We start from the raw sequence: 21,317 nt of genomic DNA on the forward strand, positions 1-21,317 counted from the left end.
GAGAGGTAGTCCCCAAGCATGGCCCCTGTGTGTCTGTATTCCTCACCCTCTGTTCACTGCTCGGGTGGGACAGTGAAGGCAGCAATGCTAAGATGCTCTGTATTTCTTTCTTTTTTTTTTTTTTTACAGATTTATTTATTTTTATTACAAAGTCAGATACACAGAGAGGAGGAGAGACAGAGAGGAAAATCTTCCGTCCGATGATTCACTCCCCAAGTAAGCGCAATGCTCGGTACTTTGCCGATCTAAAGCCGGGAACCCAGAACCTCCTCCTGGTCTCCCACGCAGGTGCAGGGTCCCAAAGCCTTGGGCCGCCCCCGACTGCTTTCCCAGGCCACAAGCAGGGAGCTGGATGGGAAGTGGAGCAGCCGGGATTAGAACTGGTGCCCACATGGGATCCTGGGGTGTTCAAGGCGAGGGCTTTAGCCGTTAGGCCACGCCGCCGGGCCCAGATGCTTTGTATTTCTAATTTGCGCGCTATTGGGAGTTCCAGGAGAGGTGAGGCCTAGCAGTGATGGAATGTGGGCAGAGAAGCCAGGGAAAGGTGAACGTCTGCAGCTTTGTGAGAGTGCCCAGGCTGTCGGCTGCATGTCTCTTAGAATAATTTATATTGCTGGGGAAGCTGGGACACAGGTCTTTGGACTTCAGGGTAGTGACTGTTCCTCTTGGGGTTTTGGTTGACTGAATTGCCATATGGACTTGTGATTTGGTATTTCTAGTGGGCCCTGTTATCACTAAACTTGGCTAATGAAGACTCCTTACTTAATAAGCCCTAGGCTTGTCTGGCGTGATCTCGTTACCACCCCGCAATAGAATGGTGTTGCTTGTTTCACTTTTTTTTTTTTTTTTTGGTGTGGGGCAGATCTGGTTAAGAACTCCATCAACATCTGGATAGTAGCTTCCTTTTTGAAAAAAAAAAAGTTTTCTTTATTCTTACATATCCATTTGAAGACTAGAATTAGTTTTTAATAGGATTAGTGTTCAAAATCTTAGACCTTGAAAAAATTGGTAAGAATGATTAGTTCTGCTAAATTCTGATGAAAATATTTTATTTTAGTTTTAAAGTCACAGTTGTTGCCAGAGGTAGAGGGTTGAAGATGAGGTTTAGGAGTCTTTGGCCATGATGCAGGCCCCAGCAATTTCTAAATAATTACCTAATACCTAGTACATAGCTCCGAGCTTCCCGATTGTGGAAAAGAATGACATTATAGAAATGATTTGAATCAGGATACAAACAATGTCTACATATTGTATAAGGTTCTCTCTCGTTTTTAAAAAGATTTATTTGTTTTCATTGCAAAGTCAGATTTATAGAGAGGAGGAAAGACAGAGAGAAAGCTCTTCCATCCGATGATTCACTCCCCAAATGGCCACAATGGCCAGAGCTGAGCTGATTCAAAAGAAGCCTGAAGTTTCTTCCTGGTTTCCCACACGGATGCAGGATCCCAACACTTTGGGCTGTCCTGGACTGCTTTCCCAGGCCACAAGCATGGAGCTGGATGGGAAGTGGAGCAATAGGGATTAGAACCGGTGCCCATATGGGATCCCAGCGCATTCAAGGCGAGAACTTTTAGCTGCTAGGCCACCACACCGGTCTCCCTCCCCGCCCCCCCCCTTTTTTAAATTAGTGATGGAACAATCTTTCCACTTCATGTCCTGTAGAATTTCCTACAAGCTGGATTTGGCTAATTGCCTCTGTTGATTTTTTTTATTTGAAAGACGAAGGGAGAAATCTTCCATCCGCTGATTCATTCCTCAAATGCAGACGCTAAGCTGAGCCAGGTGAAAGCCAAGAGTCTGGACCTTAGTTCAGATGGAGCCTGTGGGTGGAGGGACCCACGGGCTTGCGCGTTTCCTGGCGCCTCCCGCACACTCAGGCGTTTGATGGGGGAAGCAGGTGGACCAAGCTGTTGACGTATATGCCTAGTGCACCTGCCCCGTTGCTCCCTTTTAGAATTGTTTCCTTCTTCCTCTGCCCTATATTTCACTATACACTTGTTAGTAGTTTGCTCTAGATTTCTTTTTTCCAGATTTTGATCAACAGTAATTGGATGGTGCTTGTTACTTCCTGTTTGGTTCGTAACAGGAAGTATGTTATATCTGAGCGAGCTTGTATTGTTGAGTGCGGTGGGTTAAGTGCTGTGTGGTGCCCATGTATTTTTCAGTCTTCCCCTTTTCCTATGGTGTTTTGGCTTCTGTTGATGTCTGTTGAGGAGGTGACATTTAACTTGAGCCTTGCAGGGTTGGGTTGGATCAGGGTTCTCTGGAAGTCACAGTACTATAAATGAAGAACCAGGGGTGTAGAGACCCTGAAGTAGGAAGCAGAGCTGCTGAGAAACCGAGAGCCAGGTGGCTCAGACCCAGTGAGTACGGGGGAGGACGGTGGGGACAGGCCAAGAGTTGGTCTTTAGAGCCGGAGGGAGGAGTGAGCCGTTGAGCTCCTGGACACTGCTGCGGGCTTTTTGCTTTGGTTTAATCCTCCTAGCTTCAGTGTTGAAATTGGAGTGGACTGGAAAGATCAGTTTAGAGTATGTTGCAGGATCTGGGCAAGAAATCACACTTGTTTGTTTGGGGCATGTGGTCTTGTAGATGGAGAAGAGAGGAGGTATTGCAAGATTGAGGAGTAGGTTTGGTGATGGGTGTGGTAACACAGAGGAAGGAGGGATCGTAGGCTACTTTCTGCTTAAGGAACTGAGTGTTACTGGCAGCTACAGTGGGAAGAATTTTGGATTTGACACGTTATTTGGCTTCTTTAAGCTTCCATTTTCTGCTTAAACAGTAGGTAACAAGTGAATACAACACTGTTATGGTCAAGAGAGTCCCAAATGGAAAAGGGAGAAAATACTACTCTGAATTCCAAGCTTATCAAATTCATTACACAGCTTATTCTTTCCCGTGTTTTCCTACTTAAAAATCCACTCCTCTCTGTCTCTACTCCCTGTCATCGTTCCCCCTCTGCCTTGCAATGAAAAGTAATTTTAACCTGCTCTGAGCCTCTGTGGCCTTTTTATGAGCACAGCACTTTGTACTTGGTGTTAAAGAACCCCTTATTGTGGTGTAAATCCTTCCAGGCTGCCGAGTGGTCAGTTCCTGTTCTTACCAAGGTGCTGACTGCAGGACTGGCTCCCTTCCCCAAGGTCATGCTGATATGGGCTGGTGGGGAGGGAAGACAGGCTGGAAGGGCAAAATCCTGGCCAGAGGTGCCTGTTGGAATACAGCTATAGTTTCTCTTCTGTTTCATTGCCTTTTCTCCTCAGTGGCTGTGACATAGCATCCTAGTCAGGTTCTCCCCGAGTGTGAAGGAGGGCATTTCGGAAACCCCTATCACGAGGAGTTGACACAAAAAGCAAGCAAATGATAGGCTTGATTGGTAAAGTGTCTTCTTGAGGAAGAAGGTGTGAAATCCTGGCCTGTGGGATGGGAGTGTAGGGTGGGTTTTCCAGTCCCTGGAGTCTTTTTTTTTTTTTTTTTTTAAGATTTTATTTTTATTGGAAAGCCGGATATACATAGAGGAGGAGAGACAGAGAGGAAGATCTTCCATCAAATGATTCACTCCCCAAGTGAGCCACAACGGGCCGGTGCGCGCCGATCCGAAGCCGGGAACCAGGAACCTCTTCCGGATCTCCCACGCGGGTGCAGGGTCCCAAGGCATTGAGCCATTCTCGACTGCTTTCCCAGGCCACAAGCAGGAAGCTGGATGGGACGTGGAGCTGCCGGGACTAGAACTGGTGCCCACATGGGATCCCGGTGCGTTCAAGGCAAGGACTTTAGCCGCTAGGCCGCACCGCCGGGCCCAGCCCTGGAGTCTTAATTGCCTCAGTGTTCTGGTTGGCATGGTAGGTGGCCATCTCTAGGGGACAATCAGTAGTAAGAGCACAGGATTTCTGAGGGGGGGGAAGATACAGGCTTCATTGGAACAAATGTGTGAGGGCAGATGGACCACACTGATTAGCAACCAAGAAATGAGGGGAGCTACTAGCAGTTGGAAACAAGAAAGAGCAGAGGCTGGGGAACCAGATGTTAGTTATGAAAATAGAAAGTTTGAAATAAAGAACCATGCAGATGGGATAAATAGCAGAATGGGTACAGCAAAGTCACCATTCTAGCTTCCCTGCTAGTGGAAGACGACCTCAGTGCATGGGCCCTGTCACCTGCATGGGAGCCCCGGGTGGAGTTCTGGGCTACTGATTTCAGCTGGGCCCATTTGGGGAGTGAACCAGCAGATGGAAAAGAAATCTCTGTCTCTCTATCTCCCTGCTCCTCAAATAATCTAAAAACGCCAAAGTGCATTGATGTCACAGTTTTCAACAGCCTCACTAAGTGGAAGAAGATGGTGTATTCAGAGTGTTGAATGGGCAGCCCAGGATTTTATAGTCAACCACAAACATTTAAGTCTGCAGGAATGCTTAAAGTACTTGCAGGCATGTGAGGTCTGGGATGCTTTGCAATAAAGAGTTGCAATTGAAGACATACTAAAAGATTTAAATCCAGAGACTGTTAGGAGTGATGCATGAATTTAGGGGGAATATATTGCATGCTGTCTTAAAGGCTAAAACCTCTGTCCTGAAGACCAGGTGATGTGTCTGGTTGTTTATAGTGGAGTGACATATAGCACCCTGAAGTGATGACATGAAGACGGAGCCTGGAGCAGGAAAGACAGAAGTGTGCAGAAATTTTTTTTTTTTAAGATCTATTTATTTTTATTGGAAAGGCAGATATACAGAGAGGAGGAGAGACAGAGAGGAAGATCTTCCATCCGATGATTCACTCCCCAAGTGAGCTGCAACGGGCCGGTGCGTGCCAATCTGAAGCTGGGAACCAGGAACTTCCTCCGGGTTTCCCACACGGGTGCAGGGTCCCAAGGCATTGGGCCATCCTCGACTGCTTTCCCAGGCCACAAGCAGGGAATGGGAAAGTGGAGGGATGGGAAGTGGAGCAGCCGGGATTAGAACTAGCGCCCATATGTAGGTTGGGGCATCTGCATCCTGAATGGGAGGGCTGGGAGCCTAGTCCCGGCCCTGCTCCTGGTGGAGCTTCCTCCTAATTCGACCCTGAGAAGGTAGTGCCTACGGCTCGGGTAGTTGGGTTCTCTGCTGCCCACGTGGGAGATTAGCCTGAGTTTCCAGCTCCTTGATTGTACCCATTAGGGAGCAAACTTGGAGATAGGAACAAGCTCCATCTTTTGTCTTTTTCTGTCTTGAATTGAGAGAGTGATCTATCCACTGGTTTGTTTGCCAAAGGCCGGCAAAAGCCAGGACCCTGGCACTCTCTCCGGGTTTTCCATGGGGATGACAGCGGCTCAAGTGCTCGAGCTGTCACTCTGTTCTCTGTCCAACTTCCTGTTAGTGCATCCTGAGACAGAGCAGATACTGGCTCAGTTACTTGGATCCTTGTCTACGTGTGAGACCAGGTCGAGTTGGGGGTTCCTGGCTTCTGCCAGGCCTTCATAAATACCCACCCCCTTAAAGTGTAGGTGAGTGTAAGACCTCAGCTAGAAGTTTTTTCATTTCCAAGAGTAAGAATGTTGCTTTTAGCCCAGCCAGTGCCTCAGGCAGGGGTGGCTTGCCCGGACCTGCCTGAAGTCACCTGGAGCCTGCATGTTCCTTGGGAGCGGTGACCTGCTGGGGTCTTTTAACCCCCACACCTCCCCCCCCCAGCTGGCGCCGCTGGCAGGGATGGCTCCAGACTGGGCCTGCCTGAAGTCACCTCAAGCCCACATGCTCCTCAGGAGCGGTGGGTGATTTTGGGGGCCTGCTGGGGTCTTTTAGCCCCCCTGCCCAGCTGGTGCCGCAGCAAGGGTGGCTCCAGGCTGGGCGGTTTGGTGTCAGCAGTTGGCACTGTGTGCCTGGTGGCATGCTCCAGGAATTTGTGCTTCAGGATTTGCAGGGAGATTGGGGGTCGCCCAGGTGAGGATGGGTTCATGTCCAGATGTGAATTACTGCTGAGGGACAATCCTGGAAAAGAAACACTGTGTGTGTCGGTAAGAAATGACTGCAGAAGGACTCCAAAAGACAAGTGCACTGTGTTACAGGTGAGCGAGAGGACTGAGACCTGGTGGTTTGATGGGGAGAGACCAGAAGACCTTTATGGATCAGACCGATGCTGCAGCCCACATGGGAGTTCTGAGTTGGGCTTGTTAGCATGGAGCATTGTTCTTCACCACACACCAGCCCACACAAGCACTAGGGCAGGGGACCTGTCTGACGGGGCTATATGACAGTGAGTGTTGTCACAGTGAACGGGTCACATTATGCTGGGCCATGACACCAACCAGCCCGCAAGAGAACCAGGTCTGGGGGTAGATTCTGTAGGGAATATGTGGGCCTAACCCTGTGGAAATACAAGTCCCGCTGGTTAGCTTAAGAGTTGGGGAGGTAGGGGCTGAGCTAGCTGTGACCATGGAATCTGCCAACATTCAAGGATATTGGACCTGGGAAAAGGCTGGGCAGGTGCAGGCTGCAGCCCCGTATGTGTACCAGGGTGTGGGGTGAGCTGGGTTGGTCTCATCCACCAGCTCACACAGAGATTGGGATGGAGGGAGCAGGCCATGCTGATGAGGCCTGGCACCTGCTGGCATGTGTAAAATCTAGGTCTTGGGGTGAGCCAAGTGGGAGAACCTGGGCAACTCCCCCATTGGGTCATAGCTCCCGCTAACAAGCACATGGTCCAGGCCTGGGTGTTGGGCAGGCTAGGAAAGGCAGCTCTATCCGTTGGCAAGTATGCAGGCAGGTTTTGGAAGGGGGCAGACCGGGCAGGGCCGAGCAGACCTTAGCTCATTGGCAAGTGCAGAAACCAGGTTGGAGTACAGAACATTCTGGGCTAGGCTACCACACCTGATGGTTTGCAACAGCCAGGGATCGGAGCAAGCTGAGCAGATCTGGATTGTAGCAGCCACCAGCAAAAGTTAGGACTGGGGGATGGTCGGGTCAGACCAGGTTATGACATCCAAAAGCAAAGGCCAAGACAGGTAGGGGGCTATGCCATGCTGGATCGGAGCAACCACTGGCACGTGGAGATCTGTGGCTGGGAACAAACCTGATTGGGAGCTAAGGCTGGGTTGTGGTTCCCACTGGTGAGTGCAAGGGACAGAGTGGGGGCTGTGGTCTCCCTTGGCACAGGTGTGGACTGGTCTGGGTTGTGCCAGACTTGGCCAGACTCAAGCACCCACTGAAGTGTGTGAGAACCAGGATGAGGATAGGATGGGCTGAGCTAGATCTTTATCCCTACTGAGCCATGTGGGAGCTGTGTAGACCAGGCTTGGCTGGGCTGTAACACCCAACAGGTAAAACCGGAAAGGGTAGGGGCTGGTAAGGAAAGGTCACCGTTCCTGCTAGGACAGAAGATGGGTTAAGTAGGGCTGGTTCATGGACCCGCCGGTGTGCACAAGATCTGGCATTGGGAGAGGTTCTGATGGAGGAGCTTGGAGCACTCCTCTGTTGGGGCATAGTCCCTACAGGTGAGCGTAAGAACCAAGACAAGGAGCAGCCCAGACTAGGCCAGCAAATGGTACCCATCGGCATATGATTGGCTTAGATCTGGGGTGATCCACCAGATCACCCACTGGCACATCTGGGAAACAGAATGGTGTGTAGGTCGGGCTGGTTGGGTTGCAATAGCGGTCAGCTTACATTAGGGCCAGGACTGGGAGCTGGCTGGGCTGGGCTGGGCTGGGCTGTAGCCCCCACCAGTGTGAGCTGGAACTGGGGGTGGTGCCTAGCACAGCTAGGCTATAACACCCATTGGCAGCTGCCAAAGTGAGGCAGACCATGCCAGACTAGACTGCATGCAAGACCAGATGGTAGGGAACAAACACAGTAGGGGATCTGCATGGGGCTCCCCTGTTGGACCACTACCCCCACTGGTGAGCGTGAGAGCTGGGATGGGGCAGACCAGGCCGGGCAGGGCTATAGCACCTTTTGTCGGGTTTGGGATTGCCTCAGATGAGGTTTCTTTGGGGATCCCCGACTGAACTGCTGGACTCAGAAGTTCAGTCATGGGGAGAATTGCAGGGTCCATGGTCTGACTGTGGAATGCTTGTGTCAGAGCTGGGCTTCCTCAGTGGCTTAGGTGAAACAGTGGACAGCATGGCCAATTGCACATGGCCGATATGATGGTACATTAGAACCTGCAGAGGACACCTGGTACCAGAACAGAGGACAGAACAAATCAATCAAGTATCCCAGACAAGGGTTGGCAGTGGAAATGTAGGCAAATGGAGACTCTAAGATGGACTATGTCAGTCAGCAGATTTCATCGGGCCTGGAGGGTGAGATCGGCAGCAATACAGAACTGTTGAACTATAAGTTATTTGAGCAGAGTTCTTGGAGCAGGCCCTGCATCAGGGACCCTGGGATGGTTGGGAGTCTGGATGTGGCTTTTCCCCTTATTTCTCTGCTTCTCCCAAATACAAGAAGGAAAAAGAAGAATGTGATAACAATGGTTTTACCCACTTTCCTCTAGCCCTTGACCCTTTGCGCCCTAATCAACTGTTTAAAAATTATCAACAAAATAAAAATATAGGGAAAAAAGAAGGAAAAAAAAGAGTAAGAATGTTAGTAGCATTATTCATAGTAGTAAAAAACTAGAAGTAAATGTTATCACATAAAAATATTACATAGAAGTGAGAAATGAAAACTGGATGAACATATGCTACGGTAAATGTAAACCTTGAGCACATGAGCCAGACACCAAAGGACAAATGTCAGATGATGTCATCTGTAAGAGGCACCTAGAGGCAGCAGCTCCCACCTGCTGGTGAGAGGGAGTGTGGGAGGTGCATGGTTGTGCAACTTTGTGAATGTATTTCATGTGTCCAGTTCTTAATAAACTAAAGTGACATCACAGTAAAAATCAGTCCCTTTTAGTGAGATGAAAATCCCCCTAATTACATGTTAGAGACTTGCTACTTATTTTGAGAGCAACTAAAAATACAAACTTTCCGGGAATCTGACGCGATGCAGTAGAATGCAGCAGGGGAGAGCTAGGGGCTGGAGATCTAGTTTAGGGTGATTGATATAAGGAGGCAGGGGGCTGGGAGGTGTTAGGGCAAATACGGGTGATTTCTAGGAGTCAGTTTGCAGATGCCTGCTGCACTGATAAAAAACAGCCACGTGTGGATGACCAGAATGTCTCGAGTGAAAGGGTTGTTATTGATTCTGTGTACTTAGGTCTGATTTACTAAGAGGGGACTTTGGAGTTTAAGTTTGAAATCCTGACTGCAGCCGTTTACTGGTTATGTGATCTTGAGTAGACAACTTCTCTGGGCTCTGGCCTCATCTGTAAAACTAAGGTTAAAATAGTAACTACATCAGGTAGCTTTTTAGGGATTAAATGGACTTGTTTAGTATGTGGTATAGAGTATACTCTGTGTATCTTTGCTGTTTGTTCTGGGTAAGCCAACACTATGTTGTAAACCATCCAAACGTTAGTTCATACCTTTTGCTTCTCATGAATGGGGGCTGACAGGCTGAGCTGAACAGTTCTGGGAGTCTCACCTGGGATCTGTCCTGCAGCTGTTGTTAGCTAGCCTATGCGTGTGCTGCTTGGAGGGTTCTGGTCGGAAGCCTGGGCTCAGCTCAAGAGCTGCATCGGGTGCCTTGGTGTGATCCTCACTGGGGTGGAGGGCGGGGGAGGGCAGATTCCAGAGGCCTCCAAGTGAAGGAAGCTGCCAGGCCTGGAATTGGCACATTTGCACCTGTTGCATTCTGTTAATTACGTTGAATCACAAAGTCAGGAGGGTATTCCTTGGGGTCCATTTATTTCTGGAAACTGTCTTCAGTTAGTGAAGCTTGTATTTCTGTTCTGCTCTGCCATGAATATAGTTCTCAGCTGTAGGGCCCAGAAATATAGTAATGAACACATCGATACAAATCCCTGCCCACTTGTAGCTGGTTTTCTGCATGGTGAGTAAAAGCATATAATGCAGTGAGTGGAGATAAGGATGGTGGATAAGAAGAGCAGGGAAGGAGATGGAGTTGGTTTTAAAAATGAATAATCTTAGAAGGCCTCATTAACAGCGAAGAAACAAAAGAGTAAGAGCCAGAGGGCGAAGGCAGCCCGGGAAGAGCTTTAGGAGTGATTTTGCGGAACGTTTCCAGAGAGCTTTGTGAGTGACATGGAGGCGGTGACAGGGTCCCACCGCTTTCCACATCCCTCACCTTAGCAGCTGCCATTTGGTGTTCACTGGTTTTTTTTTTGGAATAGCCAGTAAACGTTAGCGTGTTTTCCGAGTTCTGTGAGCCTTGTTAGCAAGTTAAACAGACCCAAGGAGGATGTTGAGAATTTTATTTTACAGCTGATCTCATCAGAAGCACAGGTAAAACCACCTGGGGCTGGTGATTGGTGTTGAAAGTGGGGGGCAGCCTACGGGACTGGAAATGCACCTGAGCGATCTGACGCCATTTCCAGTCAGGATTAGCACCCTGTCAATGTCTGCTGCAGAACTGGTCAGTTGCTGATGGGAGAAATCCTTGTACTTCCTAGAAACCAGAAGTGACAGACAACCTGTTGATTTTTGAGTTAGTGTCTGTGAGAGACTGTTCGCTACTCCTCTGTGCTCTGAGGAGGCTAATGCAATTAGAAGTACTATAGTGGTTATGGGAGGTGTGAGAAGCTTTTGGATATATTTTGAAGACACGGACCCTTCAGAATGTGTGATTCGATGTACAGTGCCATTGTACAGGAATGGCTTCCCGTTGACTGAGCAGTGCAGCCTGAAAGGGGAGAGTGGCTGGTAACTCAGACTGCGGGATTGGCAGGTTTGCGGAGATGAGGGTTGGTTTAATGGGGTGCTTCAGAATGTTCATGGCAGAAAGGAATCAAAAGGTAAGTTTATTTGGTGCACGTCTTCCAAACCATACACAGTATGTATTTTGTGTGAACTTCAGCAGAAAGACTTTTTGTACCCAGGTAAACTTGTTTTTCAACTCTCATTTCACACAAACTTTTGAAGAGCTTTCATATTTTTGTATGATTTTAAATGCTCATTAAGAACCAGCCTTAAAAGTAGCTTTGCTTGTGTCTGCTTTTCACTGTTTCAGGGGACACCAGGGGAGGGGGTGGAGGGTAAAGGTGGCCTTTATAGCTTAAACTTGGTTACGCATGAGACTTCTCGCAAGAGTGCCCGGTCTTCAGCCTGTGTGTTCTCACTGTTTTTGTAGTTTTTACTCCCTCCTTAATGGGACTTGCTGTAAATTTAACTAATTGGTTTTTACTTGTTTATTAGAAAAAGACCTGAAGGTAAACTCAAGCAAATTATTTAAAACTTATTTTCCTTTTCTATAACTTTTTTATGAGACAAATTAGAAAGTGAAAAATTTCAAAACATTGCATATTTCACATATCCATCTCAGTAAGACCATCTTGTGAGGATTTAGTTGCTTTTTTCTTTTGGGTTTGGCACAGTTAAAAGCTGTTTTAAAAGCGCGTTGAGTCTGACTTTCAGAGGTTCCTTGTCAGGACATGTTCTGGTGGCTTCCAGGGCTTTCCTCCAAGTGTTCTTCCCTTGTTAATTCTCCAACTCCCACATGCTGTCTTCTAGAGGGCGCTAGCTGTCCCCCAGAAGAGATCAGGAAGGACAGTTTAATACCTGCTGGGGAGGCACTTACTGTAGGTTTGACTTTGTGCTAAAACAATTTACTGATTAACATCAGTGTGGAAGTTGGAACATGCCCGAACCTGTTTCGGGCTTCACCTGAGGAAAGCGTACATGAGTCCCTCTGTTTCAGTTAAGCTTTTCAGCTCTTGGAGTGGCCAGAGGTACGAAGCAGCTGAGCCAGGGCTGGGTGCTTTTGGCCGGATACTCAGATCCAAATGTGCGTAGTTTTTGACTTCTGCTGGGTCTTGTTAGAAAAGATTTTATACCTTTTTTTTCCTTTTTTAACCAAAGGCTGCAAGTTCTTTACTGCCAAGATGACATCATATTCTACTTCTGCCCAGTGTTCCACTTCTGACAGTGCTTGCAGGATCTCTGCAGAACGAATCAAAAAGGTAAATCAGTAGTGGGCGGTTCTGTGTATCTGTCATTTCTTTTTGTGTTGAGGCATGTAGCTGACATCATTGACTCAGATTTTATATGAAAATATGATGAGGGAGATGGATGCCAATACTTAGACATTTAAATTGATTATTGACAATATAAATATTTGGAAGTTCAGATGGTCTAAAATGGTATATTTGATATATTTTACACACTAACATGTTGTATAGTATAGATGGCTAGTGGAGAGTTTGGGGCTAGGTAAGGTAAGTTTGTTTTCTGGGTTCCTCACATTGCTATAATTACTTTAGATATCACTTTTTTTTTTAAAAGATTATATATATTTTATTGGAAAGGCAGATATACAGAGAAAAGGAGAGACCGAGAGGAAGATCTTCTCTCTGATGGTTCACTCCCCAAGCAGCCACAACGGCTGTAGCTGAGCGAATCTGAAGCCAGGAGATTTTTCAAGGTCTCCCACGTGGGTGGAGGGTCCCATGGCTTTGGGCCATCCTCAACTGCTTTCCCAGGCCACAAGCAGGGAGCTGGATGGGAAGTGGAGCTGCCGGAAATAGAACTGGCGCCCATAATAGATCCAGGTGCGTTCAAGGCAAGGACTTTAGCCACTAAACTATTGTGCTGGACCCTAAATATCACTCTTAATTGAATGATTGTACCCTAACCAGATGCCAAACATTGATTGATTTGTCTTTCAGTATCTATTGAATGTTGTCTACCTTCCTCCATTATTCCCTCTTTTGAGTCACTAATATAGGAGATATAGCTCATAATTACCAATTTTTATATTTAAAGATTTGTTTATTTTAAATAATTATAGAGAAGGGGAGAGATAGAGATGTCTTAGATCCTCTGGTTTACTGTACAGATGGCTGCAGTAGCTAAGCTGGGACAGGGTGAAGCCAGGAGCCAGAAACTTCCAGGTCTTCCATTTGTATGGCATGGGCCCAAGCACTTGGATTGTCTTCTGTTATTTTGCTAGGCCTTTAGCTGGATTGGAAGTGGACGTGAGGCAATGCCCATATGGAATGCCAGTGTCACTGGCAGTGGCTTTACCCACTATGCCACAATCCCAGCACCCATTGGTGAATTCTACATTATATCCCGTACCACACTTTTTCTCTTTTTTAAAAAACTTTTTTTTTTTAAGATTTATTCTTTTTAATAGAAAGGGAGATATAGAGAGGAGGAGAGACAGAGAGGAAGATCCTCCATCTGATAGTTCACTCCCTAAGTGGCCGCAGTGGCTGGAGCTGTGCCAATCCGAAGCCAGGAGGTCAGAGCCTCTTCCAGGTCTCCCACATGGGTGCAGGGTCCCAAGGCTTGGGGCCGTCCCCAACTGCTTTCCCAGGCCACAAGCATGGAACTGGATGGGAAGTGGGACTGCTGGGATTAGAACCGATGCCCATATGGAATCCCAGTGTGTTCAAGGTGAGGACTTTAGATCCTAGGCTACTGCAATGGACCCAAGACTTTTTAATTTTTATTGGAAAGTCAGATATACAGAGAGGAGGAGAGACATAGACAGAGAGATCTTCTGTCCATGGTTCACTCTCCAAGTGGCCGCAATAGCCGGAGCTGAACTAATCCGAAGCCAGGAGCCTCTTCGGGTCTCCTACGCTGGTACAGGGTCCCAAGACTTTGGGCCATCCTTGACTGTTTCTTCAGACCACAGGCTGGGAGCTGAATGGGAAGTGGGGTTGCCAGGATTAGAACTGGTGCCCATATGGGATCCCAGCGTATACAAAGAGGACTTTAGCCGCTAGGCTATTGCACTGGGCCTTACTTTTGTGCTTTCTTAAACATCTTACAATGTATGTATGTTCCTTTATAGATGATAGGGAAGAATGTGGCCCGTATAACAAGGGATTCTGAGAGAATTGTCTGTCTTCGGAGGAAAGCACATGACTGCTTTTTAGAACTTACACAAAACTAAATGCCAGAAAGTGTCGCTGTCCCGCAGTGATGGACTTGGTGCACGGAGCCGATAATAACACACGTGGACCCTGACTGATGGTCAAAAGCCTTAGTTTATTAGTAGCATCAGACTTTATACACTGAGGGTCATACAGGATTAGGGTAGAGATACTTTGTTTGGAAGTCCTTTTGTCTTGTATATTACTTTCCACTCAACTGTTCTTATACAGATGATATGTCATCAGGTATACAAAAGGTAGTCATTCAGTTGTTCTCATGCAAAGGATATCCAATCAGTCACACCCATTCAGTTGTTTATCATACAAATATTGTCCAATCAACTGTAATCCTGTGCTCACCGACCTTCTAGGGTCACAATGTCCTCCTATAACAAAGATTAAAAATTTAAATGTTAGGGCCTGGTGTAATGGTCTGACTAAATATAATCCTCACTTTACAAGTGCCAGGGTCTTGTATGGATGCTGTCTTGTTTCCCAGCAGCTCCACTTCCCGTCCAGCTTCCTACTTGTGACCTGGGAGAGCAGTTGAGGATGGCCCAAGGCCTTGGAACCCTGTACTTGCATGGGAGACCCAAAAGAAGCTCCTGGCTCAGCTCTGACTATTGCGGCACCTTGGGGAGTGAGCCAGTGTTTCTTTCTGTCCGTAAATCTGATCTGCATTTCCAGTAAAAAATAAATGAATCTTAGAAAGAGATTTAAATGTTACAAATAAAAAATATTGGGAGAAAAGTTGGGAAGTATTTGTAAAATTTAGACTGAGGAGTATGTTAAGAAAACTAAGACTATTAAGAGACTGATTTGAGCAAAGATTTTTTTTTCCTATTTTTTCTTTGACAATTTAAAGTTAAAACAAAATTGGCTGCAGTCTCCACAGTCAGAATGGAGGGGGCTAGTAGTCGCTGCTTCTTGGCTGTACGTGTTACTCATTTGTTACTGATGGACATATAGGTTGTCGTCAGCTTTTGTCTCTGTGAATAACACTGCTCTCAACGTGGGTTAACAAATTCTTGGTTTGGCTTTCAGTTCTTTTGGGTGTTTTCCTGGAACAGCATGGCTGGGTCACATGGCTTTATCAAGGGCAACCAGACTGTTTGCACAGCAGCCTCCCCACCTTACTTTGAGCAGTGTGCAGGGGTTCCACTTTCTCTTGTGTCCTTATCAACACTTTACTTTGAAAAAAGGGTTTTTTTAAAAATTTATTTATTTAATATTATAAGCATTCTAGTAGGTGTGCTTTTTTTACAAATGATTTTTTCCAGGAAGCAGCAAGTACCACTTTGATCATCTGTGGTTGTTTTTTTGCATAGCAATATTATATGTTATTTGATAAGTATTATTGGGGATTGCGTTTCTTAAACATTTCAGAAAATTCTGTTGTTCCATTGGCTTTCAGAAGCCAATGCTGTTGAAGTGCAAATAGCTGACTTATTTTATATTTACATCAGGTACGACCAAAACTGCCACTGTTGAAGATCTTGCAGGCAGCTGGTGCACAAGGTGAAATGTTCACTGTTAAAGAGGTAAAACGTTAAGGAAAACACTCTTGTTTTTGAAGGATTTATTTGTTTATTTTAAAGAATTACACAGAGTGAGAGAGATCTTCCCTCTCCTGGTTTACTCCTCTGATAGCTGCACCGGCTCTGCGTGAGGCGCAGCTAACGTCAGGAGCCTGGCACTCCTTCCTGGTCTCCATGTGGGTGTAGAGATCTCAAGCACTTGGGCTGTCTTCTGCTCTCCCAGGCATGTTAGTAGAACCAGAAGAGATGCAGCAGAACGCAAACAGCAGCATGCTGTCAGCGGCTTAACCACTATTCCACAACTCTTCAGTTTTAAGATCAGCTGATGCTGGGCAAGTGTTTGTAGCTTGTCTGATGACAAGGCAGGCTGGAGCCTCAGTATTGGGACCTGTTTGGAAAATAAACTATATTGAAATTTTTTTTTAAACTATATTGAAATTAAAACAAAACAAATCAGCTGAGAAGTGGAAGCTAGCAAATAAAGTAGTTCTGAAATCAAGTCTAAGAAAGGCAGTTGTAATACTGAGAAGTACTGGAGGACCAACATCTCTTGGTTCTGCTTTAGAAGCTGAGTTAAATTAAGCTGCTTCTTTCCTTTAGAGTTCCTTTTGGAGTTATTAGAAGTGAAGCCTAACATTGACATGAGTTCATTGATCGGGAGTTAAAATGCAGAACATGTACAAATGATACTGTGCCCTACAGGATATGCTGCCAGGCGGAAATTAAATGCAGTGGCTTTTCATTATAAATGTGTCATACGCTCTTCTGAGCACCGTGAGCTATTTTGAACAGCCATGCATTTAAATAACTGACTTAGCTTCTGAAAAAATTTTTAAAAAACAAAAGCAAATTGAATTTTTTTTTTTTTTAAAGATTTATTCATTTTATTACAGCCAGATATATACAGAGGAGAGACAGAGAGGAAGATCTTCCGTCCGATGATTCACTCCCCAAGTGAGCCGCAACGGGCCGATCCGAAGCCGGGAACCTGGAACCTCTTCCGGGTCTCCCACGCAGGTGCAGTGTCCCAATGCATTTGGCCGTCCTCAACTGCTTTCCCAGGCCACAAGCAGGGAGCTGGATGGGAAGTGGAGCTGCCGGGATTAGAACCGGCGCCCATATGGGATCCTGGCGCGTTCAAGGCGAGGACTTTAGCCGTTAGGCCACGCCGCCTGGCCCGCAAATTGAATTTTTTATGTGAAAAAAAACTAAGTAGTAAACTCTTAATCTGTTGAAACTGCTTGCTAGGGTAGCTGTCAAGCCCTTCTGAAACAGAGGGAGCAAAATTATTAACCTTTTTTTTAAGCTTTTATGAGCATTGCGTTATTTCCAGGCCAGTGCACTTCTCAAACAAATCTGAAGGCATTCCAGATTTTTCCAGGAAACCGATCTATTTTTATTGTTTTTATTATTTTTTTTAAAGATTTATTTGTTTGGAAGGCAGAGACAGAAATGGAGAGAGCTTTCATCCACTGGATCACTCGGATGGCCAGGCCAGCCTGAACCTGGGAGCCAGGAGCTTCCTCCGGGTGTCTCTTGCAGATGTAGGGACCTGAGTACTAGAGCCATCCCCCGTAGCCTTCCCAGGAACATTATTTTTTTTTAATATAAATATTTATTTATTTTTATTGCACAGTCATATATATAGAGAGAGGAGGAGATAAAGAGGAATATCTTCTGTCTGATGATTCACTCCCCAAGTGACCGCAACAACCAGAGCTGAGCCAATCTGAAGCCAGGAGCCCAGAGCCTCTTCTGGGTGTCCCACAGGGGCGCAGGGTCCCAAGGCTTTGGGCCGTCCTCGACTTCTTTCCCAGGACACAAGCAGGAAGCTGGATGGGAGTTAGGGCTTCTGGGATTAGAACTGGCGTCCAAATGGTATCCCGGTGCTTTCAAGGCAAGGACTTCAGCCGCTAGGCCACTGCGCTGCCCCCCACCCCCAGGAACATTATTAGCAAGGAGCTGAATCTAAAGTGGAAGGAGCTGGGAGTTGAACCAGTACCCATGTTATTGAATTGATTATATATTTGAAAGAAAGAGGTGTTTCTTACTCCCAAAGGCCTCTAGCTGAGGCTAGACCAGGCCCAAGCTGGGAGTGAGCATCAGTCGTGGTCTCTCACACTGGTGGCAGGGCTCCAGCTGTGTGAGCCATCACCACCATTGCTTCCTAGGGTCTGCATCAGCAGAAAAATGGAGTCAAGAACCAGAGTTGGCTGTTAAACCCAGGAACTCTGAGGCACATAGATACCCTAACTGAGGACTTAGTGCTAGGTGTCTACCCAGTTTTGGATCTTTTTTTTTTTTTTTAATTTATTTATTCTACTTGAAGGTCAGAATTACAAAGAGAAAGGGAGAGACAGTGAGAGAGCTCATCTGCCTGCTGATTCATTCCTCAGATGGCCTCAGATGGCCACAGGGGCCAGAGCTGGATTGATCTGGAGCCAGGAGCTTCTGCCAGGTCCCTCACGCAGTGTAGGATCCCAAGGCTTTGGTCCATCCCCCATCCCCTTTGCTTGCCCAGGCCACAAGCAGTGCTCTGCTGGATGGAAAGTGAAGCAGCCAGAACTAACAACACTCATATGGAATTATCTGTGCTGCAGGTACAACATTATCCATCAGCCCCCAATTTTTATAATTTTCAAATTACAGGCTTGTTTATTTCCTTTCACTTTTTAAAAAACTTTGTAATAACAAGCCAGATAAGCTGTCAGTGATAAACAAGTTCTGTTTTATTCATTTACAGTGCTAATGGATTAATTAAACATTGAACAGGAGTAGACTTTGGTGTGGTGGTTAAGTCACCATTTGTAATGCCAGCATCTTGTATCAGGGTGTCTGATTCAAGTGCTGGCTATTCCACTTCCCATGAAGCTTTCTGTTGGTGTTCCCACTGGCAAGGAGCGGATGATTCAAGTATTTGGCAAATGAACTATTGTGTAGATTTCTGTTTCTCTTCATGTCTTCCTCTCTCTGCTTTTCAAATAAAAAATGAAAATTAAACTCTAGACAAGTTGTTTATGTGCCCTTGGACTTGTATTTTTTTTTAAGTTAAAAAAATTACCGTGGTTTTGTTTGAAAGGTGGAAAAAGAGGGAGATCTTCCATTTGCTAGTTCATTCCCTGAATCTCCAACATAGCTGGGCCTCGACCAGGCTGAATCCTGGAACCCAGGACTTGGTCTGTGTCTCTCCCAAATGGGTGACAGGAGCCTAAGTACGTGAGTCATGTGCTGCCTCTTCAGGTGCTTACTGTAAGAAGCAGAGCCAGGACTTTAACCCTGGTGCGCTTACAGGACACTGGCGTCCCAAGTAACATTCTAACTGCTGTGTCAGATCCTTGCTTTGGAAAATACTTTTATGGTCCAGGCAAAGTTTGTTACTAGCAGTAGGACAGATTCCTTTATTTGGAATGGTGAGAAGATTTTTAATGGGATATTAGATAGATAACCACTTTTTCTCATGGTCACATAGGCACATTTCTGGCCTGAAGAGGATGGGTGTGTTACCGGGCCGCAGGCTGCTGCATGGAAACACTCTCCGTAGTTGGGAGCAGCTGTTCTGTTGCGGGGCGCCTGGCGTGAGCACTGATGGCCTTAGGAGTGTTCTCTCTCTGACACACTCACACCTTACTTGCTTGTAGTTAGTGTGGTGGTTAACAGCTGGACGGAAGGCTTCCTGGTGTTTTGTTTCCATTCAGGTCATGCACTATCTCGGCCAGTACATAATGGTGAAGCAGCTGTATGACCAGAAGGAACAGCATATGGTACATTGTGGTGGAGATGTGTTGGGAGAGCTGCTGGGACGACAGAGCTTTTCTGTGAAAGATCCAAGGTAATGAGCCAGGGACCGCCTCACATCCTTCATCTCCACGGCTTGCTGTGATGCCCTTAGCACGTGGGTGAGAGCCTGTCTGGTGGGAAGCAGTAGTGGGAGCAGTGTGGGCTCTGCTTGTACGGAGCTTGCAGAGTGACAGTGTGTGATAAAATTACAGCATAAACTGCAGGATAAAAAGAGGTTCCTGAAGTGGATGGGCTCTAGAGGATGGGGGGGGTCAGCTGAGGTTCCTTACAGGAGTGAGATTACATGGAGAACTGGTGGCTTAGAGGGGATTGGGTAAGCTGGAGATTCCCGTCTGCTTGTTCATTCCCCAAGTGGCCTCCGTGACTGGCGTTAGGCCAGGCTGAAGTCAGGAGTCTGGAACTCCACAGAGCTCCCCTGTGGATGGCAGGGATCTAATTGCTGCTTTCCCAGGCTTCAGTAGTAGGGAACTGGATTGGACTTGGAGCAGCTGGGATTTAAACCAGCACTCCTGTTTGAGATGGCTGCATTGCAAACAGCAGTTTAACCTGCATGCCACAGTGTAGAACAGTTAATTAAAAAAAAAAAAAATTTATTATCATATAATTTTTTTAATAGGAGCAAGGTAACACAGGCATAGACATTGAATATCTTCATATTTAGCCTTTTTTTTTTCCTTGAAGATTTGATTTATTTGAAAGCCAGAGTTAGGAAGAGGAAGAAATAGATCTTCTACCCACTGGTTTACTTTCCAGGTCACTGTAATGACCAGGGCTGGGCCAGACTAAAGCCAGGAGCCAGGAACTTCATCAGGGTCTCACATGGATGCAGGGGCCCAAGCACTTGTGCCATCTTACTGCTATCCCAGGCACATGAGCAGGAGGCTGAACTGGAAGTAGAGGAGCCAGACTTGACGGCGCCTATACATGACGCTGGCATTGTGTGCAGCAGTGTGCATTGTGTCAAAGTGCTAGCCTCCAATTTTTTTTTTTTTTTGATTTGTTTATTTTATTGGAAAGGCAGGTGTACAGAGAGGAGGAGAGACAGAGAGGAAGATCTTCCGTCCGATGATTTACTCCCCAAATGGCCACAGCGGCCAGTACTGCGCCGATCCAAAGCCAGGAACCTCTTTCCGTGTCTCCCACGTAGGTGCAGGATCCTAAGGCCCTGAGCCATCCTCGACTGCTTTCCCAGGCCACAAGCAGGGAGCTGGATGGGAAGTGAAGCTGCCAGGATTAGAACCGGCGCCCATATGGGATCTCGGCATGTCCAAGGCGAGGACCATAACCACTACGCTATTGCACCGAGCCCTCCATTTTTTAAAAAGATTTATTTATTTTTACTGAAAAGTTAGATACACAGAGAGGAGGAGAAACAGAGAGGAAGATCCTCCATCTGATGGTTCCCTCCCCAAGCAGCTGCATTGGCTGGAGCTGAGCCAATCTGAAGCCAGGAACCTGGAGCTTCTTCCAGGTCTCCCACGCGGGTGCAGGGTCCCAAAGCTTTGGGCCGTCCTCGACTGCCTTCCCAGGACACAATCAGGGAGCTGGATGGGAAGTGAGGCTGCCGGGAGTAGAACTGGCGCCCATATGGGATCCTGGTGTGTTCAAGGCAAGGACTTTAGCTGTTAGGCTACCGTGCCGGGCCCTAGTCTCCAATTTTTAAAACAGCTCCGGCGTGGCCTAGCGGCTTAAGTCCTCGCCTTGAACGCCCCGGGATCCCATATGGGCGCCAGTTCTACTCCCGGCAGCCTCACTTCCCATCCAGCTCCCTGATTGTGTCCTGGGAAGGCAGTCGAGGACGGCCCAAAGCTTTGGGACCCTGCACCCGCGTGGGAGACCCGGAAGAGGTTCCTGGTTCCCGGCTTCAGATTGGCATGCATCGGCAATTACGGCTCACTTGGGGAGTGAATCATCGGATGGAAGATCTTCCTCTCTGTCTCTCCTCCTCTCTGTATATCTGACTTTGTAATACAATAAATAAGTCTTTAAAAAAAAAACAGCTATTCTGGGAAAAGTATTCTATTTCTATATTCTACAGGTAGAATTGATAGATAACGTTTCTAAAATCAG

The 21,317-nt window shown here is 46.8% G+C and overlaps 1 protein-coding gene across 11 annotated transcripts in view; it reads left to right on the forward strand.

Moving 5' to 3' along the window:
• Positions 1–21,317, forward strand: part of MDM4 (MDM4 regulator of p53) — an 88,949-nt gene that overhangs the window by 1,981 nt on the left and 65,651 nt on the right. For all 11 annotated transcript variants that reach the window (XR_009246140.1, XR_009246141.1, XR_009246142.1 and 8 more), the window contains exons 2-4: positions 11,888–11,988; positions 15,378–15,452; positions 19,145–19,278. Coding sequence is in view for 5 of the 11 variants with exons in the window: in XM_058669059.1 (XP_058525042.1) it covers positions 11,911–11,988; positions 15,378–15,452; positions 19,145–19,278 (287 nt within the window). In the remaining 6 variants the exon portion in view is untranslated. The remainder of the gene's footprint in view (positions 1–11,887; positions 11,989–15,377; positions 15,453–19,144; positions 19,279–21,317) is intronic.

Source organism: Ochotona princeps, chromosome 10 (assembly GCF_030435755.1).
Source record: "Ochotona princeps isolate mOchPri1 chromosome 10, mOchPri1.hap1, whole genome shotgun sequence".
Taxonomy (NCBI): domain Eukaryota; kingdom Metazoa; phylum Chordata; class Mammalia; order Lagomorpha; family Ochotonidae; genus Ochotona; species Ochotona princeps.